This window comes from Cryptomeria japonica, chromosome 5 (genome assembly GCF_030272615.1).
Source record: "Cryptomeria japonica chromosome 5, Sugi_1.0, whole genome shotgun sequence".
In the NCBI taxonomy this organism is placed as follows: Eukaryota; Viridiplantae; Streptophyta; class Pinopsida; order Cupressales; family Cupressaceae; genus Cryptomeria; species Cryptomeria japonica.
This window is the reverse complement of record NC_081409.1, coordinates 183258419-183277706: the sequence shown is the minus strand read 5'-3', so window position 1 is coordinate 183277706 and position 19288 is coordinate 183258419. Positions and strand designations below refer to the sequence as shown.

The 19288-nt window shown below is 33.9% G+C and overlaps 1 protein-coding gene across 1 annotated transcript in view; it reads left to right on the top strand.

Annotated features, from left to right (window-relative positions):
* Positions 1–19288, top strand: part of LOC131875794 (pollen-specific leucine-rich repeat extensin-like protein 1) — a 60648-nt gene that overhangs the window by 12946 nt on the left and 28414 nt on the right. The window contains exon 3 of the mRNA XM_059220470.1: positions 3736–4092. Coding sequence (XP_059076453.1) covers positions 3736–4092 — 357 coding nt within the window. The remainder of the gene's footprint in view (positions 1–3735; positions 4093–19288) is intronic.

Genomic DNA, 19288 nt, shown 5'->3' with positions numbered 1-19288 from the left:
TTATGTATTAATGATCGGTGGCCATCAGAAATTAAATCTGAGATGCCTGATTCTTTGTATAATTCTTTAGACAACAAGTGTCGCATTGCCATAGAAAAGGAGAAAGAAATAAGAGAGGAAGTATTTGCACAATACTTTCCTGATGTGCCTAAAATAGAACTGTATGAAGTAGTGGAGAGATATAAGGGCCTCTTCTTCATGAGAAGAAGAAGACTCATGTTATTGGAAGGAAACGTTCTGAAACTAGTCAAAGATACCCACTCCCTTGCTCAATCAGCTTTAAGACTGCATGAAGTGGCTGAAGCCAACAGGAAAGCAGAGCAAGAACTAGAAATCACTCAATTGGATGAAGTATACAACAGTGAAGGAGAACCAGTCACCACTCAAATGGAACTGATTGATGTTGATACCTTAAATGGTGACAATGTTACTCTGGACACATCAGTAGAAACAGAGAAGAAGAAACAGGAGGAAGACAAGAGAAAACAGGCAGAGGAGGAAAAGAAGAAACAGGATGAGAAGAAGAAGAAGAAGAAGGAAGCGGAAAAGGAAGTGGAGAAGAAAAATGAAGAGGAGAATAGAAAGGAAGAGGAGAAGAAAGAGGAAGAGGAGAAGAAAAAGGAAGAAGAGAAGAGAAAGAAAGAGGAGAAGAAAAAGGAAGAGGAGAAGAGAAAGGAAAAGGAGAAGAAAAAGGATGAAGATGAAGAGAAGCGGAAAGAAGAGGAGAAAAAGAAGGCAGAAAAAGACAAGAAGAAAGCCAAAGAGAAAGAAGAAGCGGCACCAAACACTTAGATGGAGACTCCAAAGGCAACCGGTAGTCAAGCCAAATTGGCTAATATTACCAGTCCTATTGACCTCTAGTCTACAAATGAATCGAAGCTACTGCATAGCATTAAGCTTGCTCAAGAGAGATTGGATGCTCTAAGGAGGAAAAAGGAGGAAGATGTTATCCAAACTATGGTGGAAACACTCACCAATTTGATACTTGGTACAAACCTCCTTAGTACCAATTCCTCACTTTCCCAATTAAAGCTTCTATGTATAGTTGTGGAAGACCAAGTCCAAATCCTGGAAGAAGTTGTAGAAACAAATGCCAAAAAGGAGCATGAAAAGGCTCTGAACATTGCCTTGGTGAAGAAGCTAAATGAGCTTTGGTCATAACTTCAGAAGGCACAAAAGGACATCAAAGATGCAATGGATGAGAGCAATCTACTACTCAACAAGATTTGTCAGCCTCATTTATTCTATGATGATGTGCTCACTCAGAAGGACAAACTGCAATCTGATATGCAGTCATTTATTAGCACCTTTAAGATGCCATATGATTCCTTCTCCACATATGGACAAACTGCTCACCGATTTCAACTTCAGTCTACAAGACTAGAGGTAGAGATAAGCAAACAGACACGTAATTTGCAGGAACTTCAACTGGTCCTACTGCCAAGACTGTAAATTCTCCAAAAATGCTACCTCAATATAGATGCCCTAATGGTTACTCAAGAGATGAGTACTATGGATGCCATGGAGGAGCAGGTTTATCAGGTGCAAATGGAGAATGAGGTTGCTACCTCATTGCTTGAATCATGGTCTTTATCCATGAAGACATTTATGCAGGATTTTAAATCAATTTTTGACAAGTTTCACTCTTTATTGTCATAAACTTTTTAAATCAGTTTTTAATGCTAATAGAATAGGGGTTATTCAGTTGTACTTTGTCATTGTTGGCAAAGGGGGAGTAGTATTTTGTATTTAAAATTTTGATGCATGCTTTGCATACTTTCATGTTTATCTCAGTAAGGAAGTAGTATACATTGTATTTTCTGCAAAAAGGATAGTGTATATGCTTAGGGGAAGCAATTTTACTTATGGCATAATTTTGTTGTAAAACACTTCGATGTCAAAAATTTTCCTAAGTGTTTCCATCAATGCCAAAGGGGGAGATTGTTGGAATTTTGATGATTATGTTGTGATTGTCATTGATGGACACACACTTGCTAGGAGATCACTTTGATAATGTATGAATTATGCTCAACCGGTAATTGTTCCAAACCGGTATCATGTTGTAGTCTTTAGACTACTATTGTTATGCAGAAAGTGTTTACCGATCTCAAGTGATATAAAGACCCAAGTGGCATAGAGAGATCAAGCAGTTTAAGGATCTCAAGTGGAGTGAAGCAAAGGAGCCAGAAGCAGCAGTTATCTTTTTCCCAGTCTTTAATTTTTGTCAACAGGTAATCCGTTAAACTAGTATTACTCTAAGTCACCAACCGGTAACCAAGAATTTGTACAAACTGGTAATACTCTGTGATGAGTTACCAACCAGTATATTTTTGTGATGAGTTACCATCCATCGACACTTTGACGATGTTTTTGTATCGTGTTATCAAATGTGTCTAGATACAATGAACCTAGGAACTTGTAATGAAATCCTATTGGACCGACATGAAATCAAATTCCTTTTAAGGACATCATGTCTAGGGTTTTAAAAGATAGAGAGTATGCGAGTATAGCCATTAGGTTTTGTAGTGGCTAAAAGAAAACCTCTTGAATGTGCGATCTTAACTGAGAAGATCAAGTCTGTGAGTTGTAACAGACTAAGGAGTTACCGAAGACTAAAGTAATGCTGAAATGCATTAGCTATGAGCTACAATGGATCTAATCAAGCAGACTGTGCCATTTGCTAGATCATTCACTTGTTGATTACTCACATCTTTGACAAGTTAGAAACCCTTAACCGGGTAGGCCTAGAAAAGCCTTTGTAAATCCTCTAACATGGTGGTTCACATCTATGGATCTGAAATCCTCTCACAAGGTAGTCTTTAATCAGACTTATCTCCTAACAGAGATTGAGATTCCTAACAAGATTTGTTCTGGTAAAGAACATTGTATGACCTTAACCGGTCTGGATACTATTCTGCAGATAGTTACTTGTGAGTTTCATCTCACTATGGTTTTTCCCATTTGGGTTTCCACGTCAAAATATCTTGTGTTATGGTGATTGTGCTTTTGTGGGTGAATGAATTATTTGCTATTTGGTTTGCATGTGTGTTAACCAGTTTGTTTGCTAAACTGTTTTACCGATTTACTGCTAGACTATTAAAGTGTTTAAGTTCAGTATTTTTTGGTATACTAATTCACCCCCCATCTTAGTATTCATCAGATATAGCATCTTACAAGCTTGATACCTATTTTGAAAGAACAATGAAGACATTAGGGAGGAACAGGTTTGACAATGTCAAAGAGCATTTTGATTCCTTCACTGAAGATGAGAAGAAGTAAGTCATTGAATAGGTAATAACTCATTTGTGTCATTATAGTAGATATCCACATGATCTTGAAAAGGATATCTCAAATTCTTTGTACATTATTTTGTTAGATAAATGCGAGGAAGCTATAAAATTGGAAAAATAAATCATTGATGAAGTATTTGTGCAATATTTTCCTAAATTTTCTAAAGATGAAATTAGTGCTTTAGTTGATCAGTACAAAATTCAATTTGCTTTGAAAGGAAGGAGATTGAAACTACTCAGTGGAAAGAGGGCAATTATTAAAATTGAGACTCGTTGAATAGCCTATGAAATCAAACGGATGGAAGAACCCATCCATTCCTCTGAGAATGAGGAAGATGTTGTTAATCGACCGAAAATGGATGAAGAAGAGATTATTCAAGCTGATCAAGTCTATCTTGTCAAGAAGAAGGATGCCACTATTATTCATGTTGATGATGATGTTCAGGATACAGTTGATATATTTGGAGACAACACTGTACCAAATATGGAACCTCCTGAAATCATTGATACACAGATTACTTTAGTTGAGAAACCGACAACTCAACCAAAAATGGACAATCCACCGGCAATAAAAACACCAGAAAAACCCCAATCCCTAGCGGTCTTACAAGGTACTCAGAAGGATTCTATGGAAAATGTTGTCACACAGACTTCTGAACAGGAAGCAGAGAAAAATCTAGAGAAAGCAATCATTAAGGTTACATCCTTTGAACCAGCAAAGTCATTAGTCACTCCACAGACTTATGAGGATGATGATAATTCATTAGGCATTTCAGGGCCTATCATTGTTGACAACATGAGTGTATCTGAAATGATGAAGATTGCAAGTGTTATGCAATCTAGAGTGCATAAGAAGAGACTTAAAGAGCAAAGGGTTGAAGCTGAAATAATTCACAATGTAGTAGATATTCTATCCAGTCTACTACGAGAAACTTCTACAGCACATCTGACATCCCCTATTAGCAAACTTGGTTAGTTGGTCACTAACCCATCTAATCAAATCAAGTCACTTGAAGAAGAAACACTAACCTATGCTGAGAAAAGTCACAAGAAGAAGCATGGAGAGAAACTTGCAAAGGAAATTGATACTGGCAAAAAGGCTCTGAAACATAATAAAGATTTGTTGAGAAAAGTTGTTGAAACAGGAGGAAAGTATCTTGCTTCTACCTCTAATGTCTCATTCTCTTATTTTGATATCACAAAAAGACAAACAAAAATAGAGCAAGAGCTAGAAAGGATATGCAATGCATATATCCCACTTCAGGACTCTATATTTGCTTTTAGCAAATCTGTAGATAATTTGCACAACAAGTTGGAGACTTATGATCATGAGAAGGAAAAGAGACTCTGGTCTCTCAAGGAACTCAAGATTCTACTCACATCACAATTGGTCATACTACAAAGAGCCTACTCAAATGTAGAAGCTATCTTAGCAACTCCAGAAACCTATACATTGGATTCGATAGAAGAATTCCATACATAGCTTATGTCTACAAAAGAGTACACTGAGAACGTGCTAGCGACATGGAAAAATGCCATATCATAATTGAAGAAGAACTTTAATGATATTTTATGAGACTAGATAATGCATGAACCTTTTTTTTAATTTTTTATTGTATATGCTGAACACTCTGATACAAATTATATATATATTACTTTTTCAATTTGGCATTATTGTCAAAGGGGGAGTAGAAATATGTTTTTGTTTTTGAAAATTTTGTATAATGTATGCATTAAGGGGGAGCATGTGTATATGTGTAAATTTTTGTTTTGTATGCACACTTAGCGGTATTACTGTAAAATTTTCTAAGTGTTGCCATCAATGCCAAAGGGGGAGATTGTTGGCTTGATGATGATTGTAATATATTCATCATATGTTGTCATTGATGAAACACACACACATACACATTTTTATATTGTCTATCGATATAACTTGAAGTTGTTTATACTACAACCGGTATAATAGAGGTTATACTAAGAGGTTTATCTCTAACCGGTACTTTGTGACAACTGGTATATACATAGAAGACAACTAGTGGATACACATTAGTCGGCATCAAGATGAAGATCAAGTGGAGATTATATCAAAAGATTCAAGGATAGTGGTTCATATATTTAATTCCAACCAAAATTTGTTGATTTTGTGATGAGTTACCACAAATCGTGATGAGTTATCCCACCGACAAATTTTAGTGGTATTTTTGTGACGAGTTATGATCACTTGACCAGATACACTGCACCTAGGAAATTGTGTTATGATTTATTTGGGCCAACATGAAATCTTAATGCATATATATTGACATTAAAATGAATTATTTCATATGAGTGAAAGTGATATGTTGTGTGCGAAAGTCAAAAGAGTTAAGTTGCAGAGTATGTAGAAGAGCAGTGTTGAATATGTTTAGAAGGATCTGATCAAGCAAGTATTGTGCTAGTCAGACAAATCAAACCAATCCTATTATTTTCTAACAATCACAGCAGAATTCAAATCCCCTAACCGGGTAAGCTCTAACAAGCTTCTTTGTACAAATCCTCTAACAGGGTGATCCATTAGTTTGGATTCAGAAATCCTCCACCGAGGTTACTCCTAACAGGGTATAAGCTTCTAATCAAACTTTGGGATCTCTAACAAGATTCACTCGTAGCAAAGAACTTTGTAGACCCTAACCAGTCAGTTATCTATTACTATAGATAGTTAACTTGTGAGTTCCATCTCACCATGGTTTTTACCTATTTGGGTTTTCAATGTACAAACACTTGTGTTATGGTGGATGTTTTACTTATTGTGGATGTTGTTATATCATTTCAGATTGCATGCATTATCTTTAAAAGCTTTGTTAAGTTCATCTACCGATTAGTGTTTGAAGTAGTTTAATTTTTGGTGTCACTGATTCACCCCTCCCCCCCCTCTCAGTGCATTTCAAGTCCATCAGGGAGAACCATTCCATTGCTTGTTCGCCTCAGCTTTGTGGAAACAATCTCATCAAGTATGTTTCTTCTACTGCTACCTCAATGCAAGCTGTGAAAAACCATCTTATGTGTGCCTTAGGATCCCCTTTGCCTTTGTATTTATCAAACTTTGGTTTTACAAAATGTGGAGGGAATGGAGGCATTGGAATTATTCTATCAAATGGGTAAGGGCATATATCTTTCATTGTGTATTGTTGCTTTGGTGTATTCATGTCCACCATTTGCCTTTGTAAGTCTTTGATCTGTTGTTGCAAGTCATTCTTGAGTGGTATCTTTTCTCTTTGAGCTAGTCCCATGCTTGAGCCACCGGGTGGAGGAGGAGGGATATAATGCATATATGGATGGTATTGATCATAGATGTGTTCATATTGAGGAGGGAAATAGTTATAGCTTGTGTATGGACTACTTGGCGTGATATTGTAGTGAGGAGTACTAGATCTAGGTCTATAAATGTCATGACCATGAGGATAAGAGGTATCATAAGAATGATCTTAGATATTTCCCCCAAATTTGACATGGGGTCTCCTCATGTCATGATTTTGAATGTGTGATTGAGTATAATTGTATGCATTGGTATTATCTTGGGTATCATCATAACCTCATGCATGGTGGTAGTTCTTGTCCATGGGAAAGGATGACTGCGGGGTTGTCCATGAGAGGTTCTATCATAACTTGCATGAGAATGAGTGTACATGTTTGGAATCTTAGGTTTTTTAAATAGGGACAAAGGTGATTCAAGCATGAGATGATCTTTCTTACCACCACTATTGGGCCTCCTTTGTCTTGTATTAACTCCATTGTTATTATCATTGTTGTCATTGTCTAGTATATTACTGCGGTTTTCAAATGGATTGTAGAATTCATCTCCATCAGACTCATAGGTACTCATTTTTAAAGACCTTAAATACTCTTAGGCTTCCCTTCTAGACCTTTGTGAATGGGTTTCAACCATGGACTAAAGTCTTGAGCCAAAAATGAAAGGTAGGATGAAAATGCAAAGACTATGGAAGACCAAGAGGTGTATGAAGTGTAGATGAATCTAGGGTGAACTTGCAATGTCCAAGAGTGTAATACCAAAGTATGTATGTTTTTAGAGTAAGGTGAGGCTTCCAAAGAGATGATGGATCTCTTGACGAGGTAAGTTGACCTTGACTCCAGGTATGTATGTTTGAGAGTAAGGTGTGGCTTCCAAAGAGATGATGGATCTCTTGATGAGGTAATTTTACCCTAACTCAAGAAGACCAAATAAGACCCTGAGCTGATAGATCCTGATGCGGGACTCACCTAGTGTTGTGTTTTAGTAGGTTTTCACAGTTTGATGAGGACAAGCAAAGTAACCTTTTGACTCAAATTTGGAAAATATGTATGAGGGCAATGCAAGTGAAGGAAAATGATTGACTGTGTATGACCAAGATAGGTTGACTAAAGAATGAAGCCTTATAGGAAGCAGCCTTATAAGCTCTTTAGATCTGAAAACTTAAGTCCTTATTGTTCTCAAGAGTTTTCTTGTAATCTCTGAACTGTGAATGCAGACGCAGTTTTAACAAATCCAGACATGATTTTGAAAATGTTTTGAAAATTCTGTCCAATTGCGAAGTTGTTGAATGTGACCAAATATCAATGCTTTGACTTTTAGTGACAAGAAGACACAATAACAATGAAGACTCAATGTGTGAAAGTGTTTTGTCTTAAGGATCCAAAATGTTTCCAAATGTGAAGTATAATGTGAAATATTTTTGCATACACTTGAAAACATGGTAGACACAATGATTCTTTGTTTTGTTCGAAAATGTTTGAGTGTTTTGATCATGCAAGAACAAATCCTAGGGTTGGTCGAGACAATAGTTGTTGAATCTCACGTGGGGGGTTACCCTGAGCTACGCAATTTAAGAGTGGATACTTAGGTGCTTGACCCCACTGACTCCCCTCCATGACACTCACTTCTCTGGGGAAGCCAAGCACTAGTCCCCATGAAAACTCCCTGTGGCAAACTTTGTATCTCTACTAAGAACCATAAGAATGTGAGCTACTTCAGAGGTCCAACCTCCTGCGCCAACAACTAGAAGGTTTTTGGCTTCTAACACAAAAGGTGTCTAGTAAGGGCATCTGTTCGAGTGGCCATACATGCGGTGAAGTACGCTCCATTAAGGAAGGCTCCCAACTTATAAAGGTTGCGCTCTATAGGCTTTATGGGGAGACATGTTGTTGGTATGAACTAATCAGCACCCGTTGCTTGCAACTTTCGTCACAAACACATTTATTTATAGTGTCTTGGAAGAGCTTGGCTTTAGCTTGTTACCACTTGGGTCGTTCTCTCTCACTTGGCCTTATGGGCTACTCGGGAGGTAGGCCCTCTAAAAGGTAAAACAAAAAGAGCCTATTTCTCAAGACACAAAAGACACTTGTTAATTTTAGAGCACCAATGGAAGTGTTTTGCTAGACTAAAAGAGACAAAGAAAGCAATTTCAAAATCAAATCTTTGCCAAAAGTTCAGCAACAAACTTGTTAGTATTTTTGAGTTAATACCCCTCCTGCAAGCACACAAGTTAAGTAAATTTTAGATCCAAAAGAATTTGTGAAATAGGGGCCTTCAATAATACATTTTTTGACAAATTCAAAGATCTGATTTTCCACGAGTTCTTTTGCATCATAAAAAATAGGCCACCTGTAAAATTTCAAGACATTTCCAGAAATGTAACAAAATCCAAAAAAATTGTTAATTTGCTTCAAAAATTATTTTTTTATGAAAAATCATAAGAAATTCATGGAAAATTCAAAATTGATCCAACAAATCTGATTTTTTTACTAGAAACTCATGATACCATTCCTAGCAGTTTGTGAGATATGATCAAAATATTGAAAACCACTAATTTTTAAAGATCTGATTTTTCACGAATTATTTTACATCAAAATTAAAATCACAAATGATAGATCCTATGTATAATTCTGAGAAATTTCCAAAAATGTAAGAAAATCCAAAAAAATCACTAAATTTCTCTTAGAATTAATTTTTTATGAAAATTCATAAAAAAATCATATAAAAATCACATATGCTCCAAAAAATCTATGTTTTTTACTGAGCACTCCTAATTCTGTTTGCGCCTTCTAAAAAAAAAATTGGTATAAAAAATACAAGTTGTTTATGATATCTAATCAAAACAATGCAAAACCCTAAATTTTAAAGATCTGATTTTTCATGAAATATTTTGCATCAAAATTAAAATCACAAAGAACAGAACTTGTGTATAATTCTGAGAACTTTCCAAAAAAATTGCTAATTTTCTCTCAAAATTATTTTTTTTATGAAAATTCATAAACAATTCATAGAAAATTCAAATATACTTCAAAAACAAGGAATTGTTAATTGAGTACTTATGATACTATTGTTGACCTACCAAAACAAAATTGGTGAAAAATTTCAAAGTCGTTTGTGAGATAAAATCAAATCTCTCCAAGATCTTAATCTTGTGTCCAAAACCCTAGCTGCGCGAGGTTATTCTCCAAATTGTTTTACAAAACAATAATATAGGGTTAAAAAAACCTACAAAAAACACAGATCTAACAAAAATCCATGTCCCACCGGACATGCCAAAATGTATATGGTGAAAAGTGATTATAAATTATTGTAAAACCATAAAGATCCAACTACATATAATCTAGGTCCTACAATGAAACATTCACCAATACTAATAGAGATACCTAAGATCATGCAAATCAACAAAAATAAAGCAATATTACCATTCACATGTCTAGTAGGGTTTCAATATCTATTGTCTTCATATCTCCATTGATAGAAGGCTTTATTGCATAAGATTGATTAGACGCCTTGATTAGATGATTAGACAATTAGAATGCTCATTAGGGTTGATAATGAAGGAGAGTATCCTCTTATATAGAAGACACTGTAAGAAATGAAGGGATAAGATTAAGAGGTGTAAATATAAATGGTTGGCTAGGATTAAAGGGTAGGTAGAAGAATTAATAAAATGATAAAGGGGGTAGGTAAGAGATGAATAACATGTGTCATGGGTAGAAAGAATAATTAATTAAATAAATAAATAAAGATTTATTTAAATAATAGAGGTGGGATCAATTAAATAAATAAAAGTATTTATTTAAATTAGGAAAAGAAAAATTTAAATAAATAAAAGTATTTATTTAAATGAGGAAAGGCTTAGAAGAGGATTAATGAATTAATTAAATAGATAAAGATTTGTTTAATTAAGAAGACTTAGGATAAAATAATTAAATAAATAAAAAATATTTATTTAATTAGACAAGACAATTTTAGGTGTCTACATTATATCTATGTTCCTCTATTTCTATCTCTTCCTCTATCTCTATCCTGTTAGTCTTTCATCTCTCTACATCTATATCTCTCCCTCTCTCTACTCTATCTTCATCTTTCTATCTCTCCCTCCCCTTCATCTCCATCTCTATCTCTATCCCAAATCTCTAACTCCTTACCCCTCTTTTCTCTCACACTCTTCTCTCTCTCTTTTCACCCCTATCCTTATTGCAAACATAACACAAGCCTTTTTGTCATGTAGTTTGATTATCTTCCTCATTCAAAGTTTTGGTTTTAGTCATGTTTGGATCCCTATAAGTGAAATCATAGTTGATTCAAATTAAGGTATCACTTCTTTAGAGATACCTTTGTCTCACAAGCAACATCATTTTCTAAATGACCTCATGTATTGCACAAATGTATGTAAAAAATTGACAATTTTTCCTCCTCAATGACCTTCCACACCTTTTCGGTGTAGCCATTGCAAACCAAAGTGCTATTGCTAGTTATTAATTTATGTTAAGGTAGGTCTATTACATTCATGTAGTTCAATTTTTCAAATAGTTGAATCAATAAACATTTAGAATTAAAAATTTTGAGAAAAAAATTTATGGTCTATGCTTATTTTATATCTTACATATCCATAAAAATATTATTATTATTATTTATTTATATTGATTCATATTGAAAATAATGGACCGTAGAATTTTCTTTGGTGTAAAATAATATATTTATCTGCTTATAAATAATAATAATAGACTTTCTATTTTGAATTTTTTTTAAGATTAAAATTTCAATTAGTTGAACTAATTAGCATTTAGAATTAAAAACTTTGAGAAAAAAATCTATAGTCCTAATGAATACTAAGAGGGGGGGGGTGAATTAGTATTCCTAAGAACTTAACCAAACTCTTAAATAATTTTCCAGTAGACTGGTGAAGTAGTTTAAACAACAAACTGGTTAAAACATAAATAAGCCAAATAGCAAATAAAGCATTCACCCACAGAAGCACAATCACCATAACATGATATTTTGACGTGGAAACCCAATATGGGAAAAACCATGGTGAGTAAAACTCACAAGTCAACTATCTGCATAATAGTAACCAGACCGGTTAAGGCCTTACAATGTTCTTCACCAGAACAGATCTTGTTAGGAATCCATATCTTTGTTAGGAGATAACTCCTATTAGAGACTACTCTGTTAAAGGATTTCAAATCCATGACTGTGAACGACCTTGTTAGAGGATTTACAATAGGCTTGGTTGGGCCTACTCGGTTAAGGGTTCCAGACTAGTCGAAGATATCAGTAATCAACAACTGAATGATCTAGATAGTAGCAGAAAACACTTGATTAGATCCTTGACAACTCCTTGTTAATGCATTCAAGCATTACTTCAGTCTTCTATGCTTTGCACTCTCAATCTCAATCACAAGATACCTTTTCTCCTCTCAAAAACTCCTACATATCAACTTCTCTTCTATATATTCAAAAACCCTAGACATGATGTCCTTATATAGGAACTTAATTTCATGTTGGTCTAATAGGATTAGACTACAATTTCCTAGGTACAGTGCATCTAGAAACTTTTGGTAACATGGCACAGAAACACCGCAAAAGTATCGGTGGATGATAACTCATCACACATTACATGTATACTGGTTAATTACATATACCAACCATTGGTTAAGAAGTGAACACTAGAAAACTGGATCATAGTCGATCTGATCAAAATATTAATTGTTGCTCGGGGTCTTCATTCTGCTTGAGGTCTTCATACCACTACGAGTGGTAAGCTTCTACTTCAAAACACTGATAGTCTTCAACAAATAAAGACTATACATACAATACCGGTTAGAACAGCTTCCAGTTGAGAATAATTCATTTATCAAATAACTGTGTGTGTCCATCAATGACAATCACAACTAATCATCATCAAAATACCAACATAGTCCATATTTATTTTATATTTACATATCTATAAAAATATCATTTTTCTTTATTTCTATTTATTCATATTGAAAATAAAGGGGTAGAAAATTTAATTTTATTTGGTATAAAATAATATGTTTACCTGCTTAATAATAATAATAGACTTTCTATAAATCGTTTTATGTTTTCTTCCCTTAAAATGTTGACTCAAATGGCTAAATTGAATCATTTCCAATTTTAATCAAGAAAAATGATTTTTTCAAAAGAATACTAAAATAATAAGTTTAATTGTTTGGAAAATATTAATGAATTTCTTTCACTTATTTTCAATATTTAAATACTTATATTTGTTTTTAATGTTTCATAGTAAATTGATTTTTAATGGCTTTCTGTATTTTTTTAATTCTTTATAATTGTTTGGTTTATATAGTCATTAAATTTGTGTTTTATGTTGGGTTTTGAATTTAAATTTATCAATACTCATAAAATCAAGTATATTGAATTTTAAATTTTAACTAATTAATTTTTTTGATCAAATATATTGAATTTTGAATTTTAATTAATTCATATTTATGGTCAAATGTATTGGATTTTTTTTTGTTACTAAATATTATTAGGTAACGTGTTTTAAAATTATAGAAAATTAGATTGAACTTATTTATTTTTAATTGACAGTTCAAATGTTTTATTTTTATTTAGAATTTATATTTATTATTATTATACATAATTTTTACATATAATATTGATTAAAACATTAAATATACTATATGTTTACTATCTATTTATATTTGTTATTTAAATATATACAATTTATTAAAAATATATAATTAAGTTATATTTATTATTGCAAATTATTAAGCCAATAATTGCTTACAAGGCGATTATTCAAAGCTAATCATAATAAAAATAAAATAAAAAATTATTTGCAAATGGCAACTAACAATTAATAATTACAATATGAAATTTTTCACAAAGTACAAAAAGTGTGGTATGCTATATTTAGAGAGAGGATAGTAACAATAACAAAAAGAATCTTCCCATCTCTCTCTCTCTCTCTCTCTCTCTCTCTCTCTCTCTCTCTCTCTCTCTCTCTCTCTCTCTCTCTCTCTCTCTCTCTCTCTCTCTCTCTCTCTCTCTCTCTCTCTCTCTCTCTCTCTAAATATCTTATTGTATATCTCTACTCTTACCCTTTCTCATCATCTATATCTCTTTATCACTCTCCCTCTCCCTCTTTCTTTATGTATCTCTATCTCTTCCTCTCTATTTACTTATATCCCTCTATCTTCCTCTCTCCCCTATGTCTCTAAACATGTTTTCCCCTTCTCTCTCTCTTACTCTCCCTTCCTAGACCTCTATATCTATATCTATTTTCCTTTCTATCTCTATATCTCCATATTTCTTCTCCCTCCTTTTTTACTTTCTCCCCTAAACTAAGCACACTATTGAGAAGAATATTGAGAAGAAGTTGATGCACTGTGTCTCTTGTTTTACACATTTTTATTAAATTATAATGAATATGTAGATAAGGACATGTAACGTGACCAAAAACAACAATAGAAAAATAGAATTTAAATAAATATTCAATAAATAAAAATAGAATTACTTAGATTGGTGTGTCCTACCTTGCATGTTCTTTTATATAAAAGTTGTAATTGACATGTAAATATGAACTTATGAAGTGAAAGGAAAAACAAACTAGCAACAAACTTTGGTGTGAAATAGGTATGTCGAACATGTGTGAAAGATTAATTAGGGAAAATTTTAGTTTAATTTTTGCATACATTTGTGTAGTACATGAGGTCAATTGGTAGGCCATTTGGAAAATGATTTTGTTTATACAAAAAAATGTATGAATGGAGAAGTGATAGCTTCAAATCAACTATATATCCACTTACATGGATCCAAACACAACTTAAACAAAACCTATAAATCAAGAAGATAATCAAGATCCATTACCAATAGAGAGAGGGGGGTAGAAAGAAGAAGATATAGAGGGGTTGTTGGGGCATAGCAAGAGGGGAGTGGTGGCTAAGCTCTTTATCTGTCCCTCTACCTCTTTATATATATTACCAATAGATATATAAAGAGGTAGAGGGACAGATAAAGATAGACATAGATCTAGGGAGACAGAGATATATATAGGAAGAGGGATGGGGAGGTAGATATATAAGTGGTGAGATAAAGTGAGAGAGAGAGAGAGAGAGAGATATAAAGATATAAGGAAATATAAATGGGGAGAGTAAGAGAGTGATAGACAGGTTGACAAATAAAAAGATGTAGAGACTGAGATAGAGAGGGGGAGATAGAGAGAGGGAGAGAGAAAGTGGGAGAGATAGAGATAAGTGGGAAGAGAAAGAAAGAGGGATATATGTAAAAGAAGAGCAAGGGAGAGACATGTAGAAAGAGATAGATAGATGGATAGGGAGTAAGTGAGCGAGGGAGAGATAGAGAGAGAGACAGACAGAGGAATGTAGGAAAAGGGAGATAAGAGGGGGGAGAGGGAGATAGATAGTTGGAAAGGGGGGAGAGAAGAGGAGGGATGTAGGAAGAGAGATAGGAAGAGAGAAAGAGAAGGAGAGATAACTCAATATATAGAGAGGGAAAGGAGGAGATATAGATAGAGGGATATATAGAGAGATATAGATGGATAGGGAGAAATATATAGCGATAGGGAGAAAGAAGTAGTGAAATATATGAATAGAGAGAGAAGAGTGAATGAGAGGGAGGGGGTATATATATATATATATATATATATGAAACACAATAAAATGATCAATTGAGATTAGTCATCAACATAAAACTAAAACCATTTAAAATAATTATCAAGGAAGATTAGTAAACAAGAAGCTAGGAAATAAACAAAATGAAATGAATACAAAAGTTCCCCATGATGCTCCCTTGTGTTAGCTCTTCTTTGTCCTCCTCCTCTCCAAGATCCTGCTGCTATGTGGAGTATGCCCTTAGTTTGAGAACTTAACACAAAAGGGATGACAAATGGAGGATGGGAGATGATTGATTATCTCAAGTATGGATGGAGCTTGCAAATGAAGTGTCGATGTAAACTAGCAACTCCAACTAGTTGAAGAGTTAAAGCATTAAACAAATTATTCAAAATCTCTACAAAATAACAATGCATGGACAATGAAGGAATAAGCCCTACTTATAGAGGAAATGGGCAAATGAAGGGTTGGGATTGAATAGATCGAGGAAGGGTTAGGAGATCCTAAGGAAGTTGTAATCCTCAATCCATATGCTCCTCTTCAATCCAATCCCATGTTGAGACGTGTCAACAAGGGAAGGCTTGAGAGGAGAGGGACAAAGCATTAAATGCTTGAAGAGACATGATGGTTACTATGAGTGGTTAGGTTAAGGTTAGGTTAATGGATAAAGCTTTTATCTAAGGGGTAAAGGAATGTGCAAAGGTTAAAGGGTTAGATTGGTCAAAGCCTTTAAGGCTTGAGGGGACTTAAGGGTTATCATGGATGGTTAAGTTAATGGATAAGCCTTTAACCAAGGGTTGGGGGAATGTGCAAGGGTTAAAGATGGGTTAAGTTGGTCAAAGCATTAAATTCTTAAAGAGACTTGAGGGTTACCATGGATGGTTGGGTTAATGGATAATTTTCTAACCAAGGGTCAAAGGTGGGTTAATTTGGTCAAAGACCCATGTGGGCTTGCTTGTGAAAGGAAGAAGGCCTTTAAGACTTTGTAAAAGCCTTAAATGTTTTGAGAAATGACTCTTCTCTAATCCCTTAGTTTAGGAATGCACAAACACTTAGAGGGTTATTAGGCTAATAATAGGGGTTTAGACATGATTAGGAGAAGGGTTAGTGTGCAACTTGCATTTTCTAGAAAGTGCAAGTGGGTGAGGAATTTAGGAATTTAAAAAAATATTTATTTATTCAAATGTGAGAGATGGAATTTAACAAATGCCAATTTATTTAAATGTGAGAGAGAGTATTAGTTAAACAAATATGCTTTAAAATATTTAATTAATTGTCAGAATATGGTTTAATGATTTAAATAATATAAATTGAATAATTTATTTAATTAATAGGAGAAGATGGTTAAGATGAATTAATTAAATATTAATTTAATTAATTGTTGATCGATAGTTAGATAATCAAATAAATACTAAGTATTCATTTAATTAAGTCGACAGATTTGGGTGTCTACATTTTGCCCCTCTTTGAGATGGTGCGGTTTATCACATCATTTCAAAGAAAAACAAGTAAGCATGGTACATGCCCCAACATGTTGGTGGTTAGGTATGCCCCCTCGACGGATGGGATGAAATGATTGATGTTGTTCAATTGATCAATGGGTAAACTCACAATATTGGTTCCCACTTATTGGCCAACCTTAACACTTAGATGAACATTAAAAAAAAACCTTCACTTTCTGACACCTATAACTTTTAACTGTTAAGAATTTGAAGATGATGTAAACTACTGATTTGTAACATCTTGTCTGTACATTCTAAATATATCTTTTTCAAAAAAATTTGAAGAAAATTGTATTGATTTTTCCATCTCCCTTGAAAAGTAGTTTTTTTTAACAGCAAACAACATTTTTTAAGAGTGATGTGCATCTTGAAACACATAATTTTTTTTTATAAATTATAAAAACTCGGTTATTTTGAATTTTGGTTTGTAACATCAATACCCAGTGCATGCAATTGGTTTGATAGTGATATGTTGGATATTTTTCATTTAATTAAGTTTTGAACTCGGACTAATTGTAATTTAGACATAGGTGTAGTTTGAACACATAACTTGTTTTACATATATCAAAATTCAATTTATTTATTTCTGTTAGAAAGAAGACATCAATACCTAGTGCATAGATATTTTTCAGAATTTTTTTGAATTAGTTTACTATTTTTCCCAATGTGTTGAACAAAGAAGTTCATGTTTGGTGAAAAACCTATGTTTGGTAAAATTGAAAAAACAAGCTCATAATAAACTCAATATGTAATTAAATTATAGTCATTAGAAATCTTGATTCGAGGGCTACCATACTAAATTCAAGGTTGTCAAGATTGTTCCATCTAAGCTTTCAACTAGAGGTTTGAAGGCCAAAAATCTGCAAAAAATTTGTAGAAAGTTTCAAAGAAGTGTAAAAAAGTGGGTTTGAATGAAACCCCCTAAATACCTTCGAATGAAGGGGGAACACCCCCCCCCCCACCCCAATCTAATTAAAAATCAACAAAAACAATGGTTAAATGGGGTTCAAGCAAGGTGGAGGGTTCGCTTGAACCCCAAAGGGTAGTTCGTTCGAACACCCCTAGTACAAAGGAACACCCTCTGAAAAAAATTTCCTACCATCATGTTTTTCCTTCATGGATAAAAGTGGGAACCATTATTGTGAACTCGCCCCAATATTGTTGGACATTCTAGTGCAATTGGTTGAAATGCCCCAGTTTTAGGCAAAGTGTGATAGTTGATGTCATTTGTTCACTCAAACAAGATAAAGTCTGAGTAATTGAGTCAAAATGACCTATTGAGACTTAAACAATTGACTGAATTACTCAACAAAGTCAAGGTATTTGATTCAAATTACTCATTGAGACTTAGACAAATGATGTAATTGTCTAGTTTGATTGTGTTTGATTGGTTTACCAATTGATAGTTGGGTTTAAAAGGCGGACATGGTAACTTGCTTTTCTTACAGGATGATCTACAAGTGACCTTGATTTAGAGTACTTAGCTTGGTCAGTTTTGATGGGAAACAATGTAGGGTATGCAATTACGATGACCTGTATAGGGAGGGTGAGGGGGGAGCCATTGTTAGATAGAAGGTATGGAGGACCTAGTACGCATTCCTATGGAAGAGGATCAAAATAAAGTATCAATTGTCGTGACTATGTATGAATGATATGCAACAATATGAATTTATGGATGGATGAAATACAATGATAAGATATGTTCATATGAAATGAAATGGATGGATCTTGTGCTTTTCATAGTGCTTTCTTTCATCATTGGGCTTATTTTGTATTGATCATGACTGAGGTATTGGAAACCAAGGTTGAGTGTTACACCTGTAAACAAACAAATTATAGACAAGGAATATTTCCCTCCATTCTGGTTCACATATTGATGGTCGAGGTATACATTATATTCAATAAGCCATAGTGATCCATGACTATGTATTTTTTCATAGGATCTCGTAGCTTTATGAACTTCCCACATAGACACCATAAGTATTTACCCCATAACTTCATTGGAACAATCCACAAACAAAAAACAAAGAAAAGATAAAATGAACCATCCTAGCTACTCTAATCACTTTTGGATATCCTTGAGTAGCATAGGATCTCGTAGCTTTATGAACTTCCCACGTAGACACCATTAGTATTTGTGCCAGAACTTCATTGGAACAATCCGCAGACAGAAAACAAAGAAAAGATACCATGAACCATCCTAGCCACTTTAATCACTTTTGGATATCCTTGAGTACCATAGGAACATTCAATATAAATTAGTAAAAGACAAAATTACTATCAACAGTCGAATAGTCAAAGAATCTTCTTGCCAAAAGATGTGTCATCGTGTCTTGTTTTGAAGGAAGGATGCATCCTAGTTAAGAGGTTTGTGTGATGTTTAGCCCACACATTTGACAGTCGATGGACTAATTGATGGGTTGTCTTATTTGAGTATTTGATTTGTAGGCTCAATTTATTTTCATATCTAATCGAATGTTTGTGTGAACAAGAACTAGTTTATTGCAATGTTTTCAATTGGTTTTTGTGATGTTTTTGGATTTTCAGCTTTGTACAGTTTTTCCAATGTTTTTAATGTTGGATATT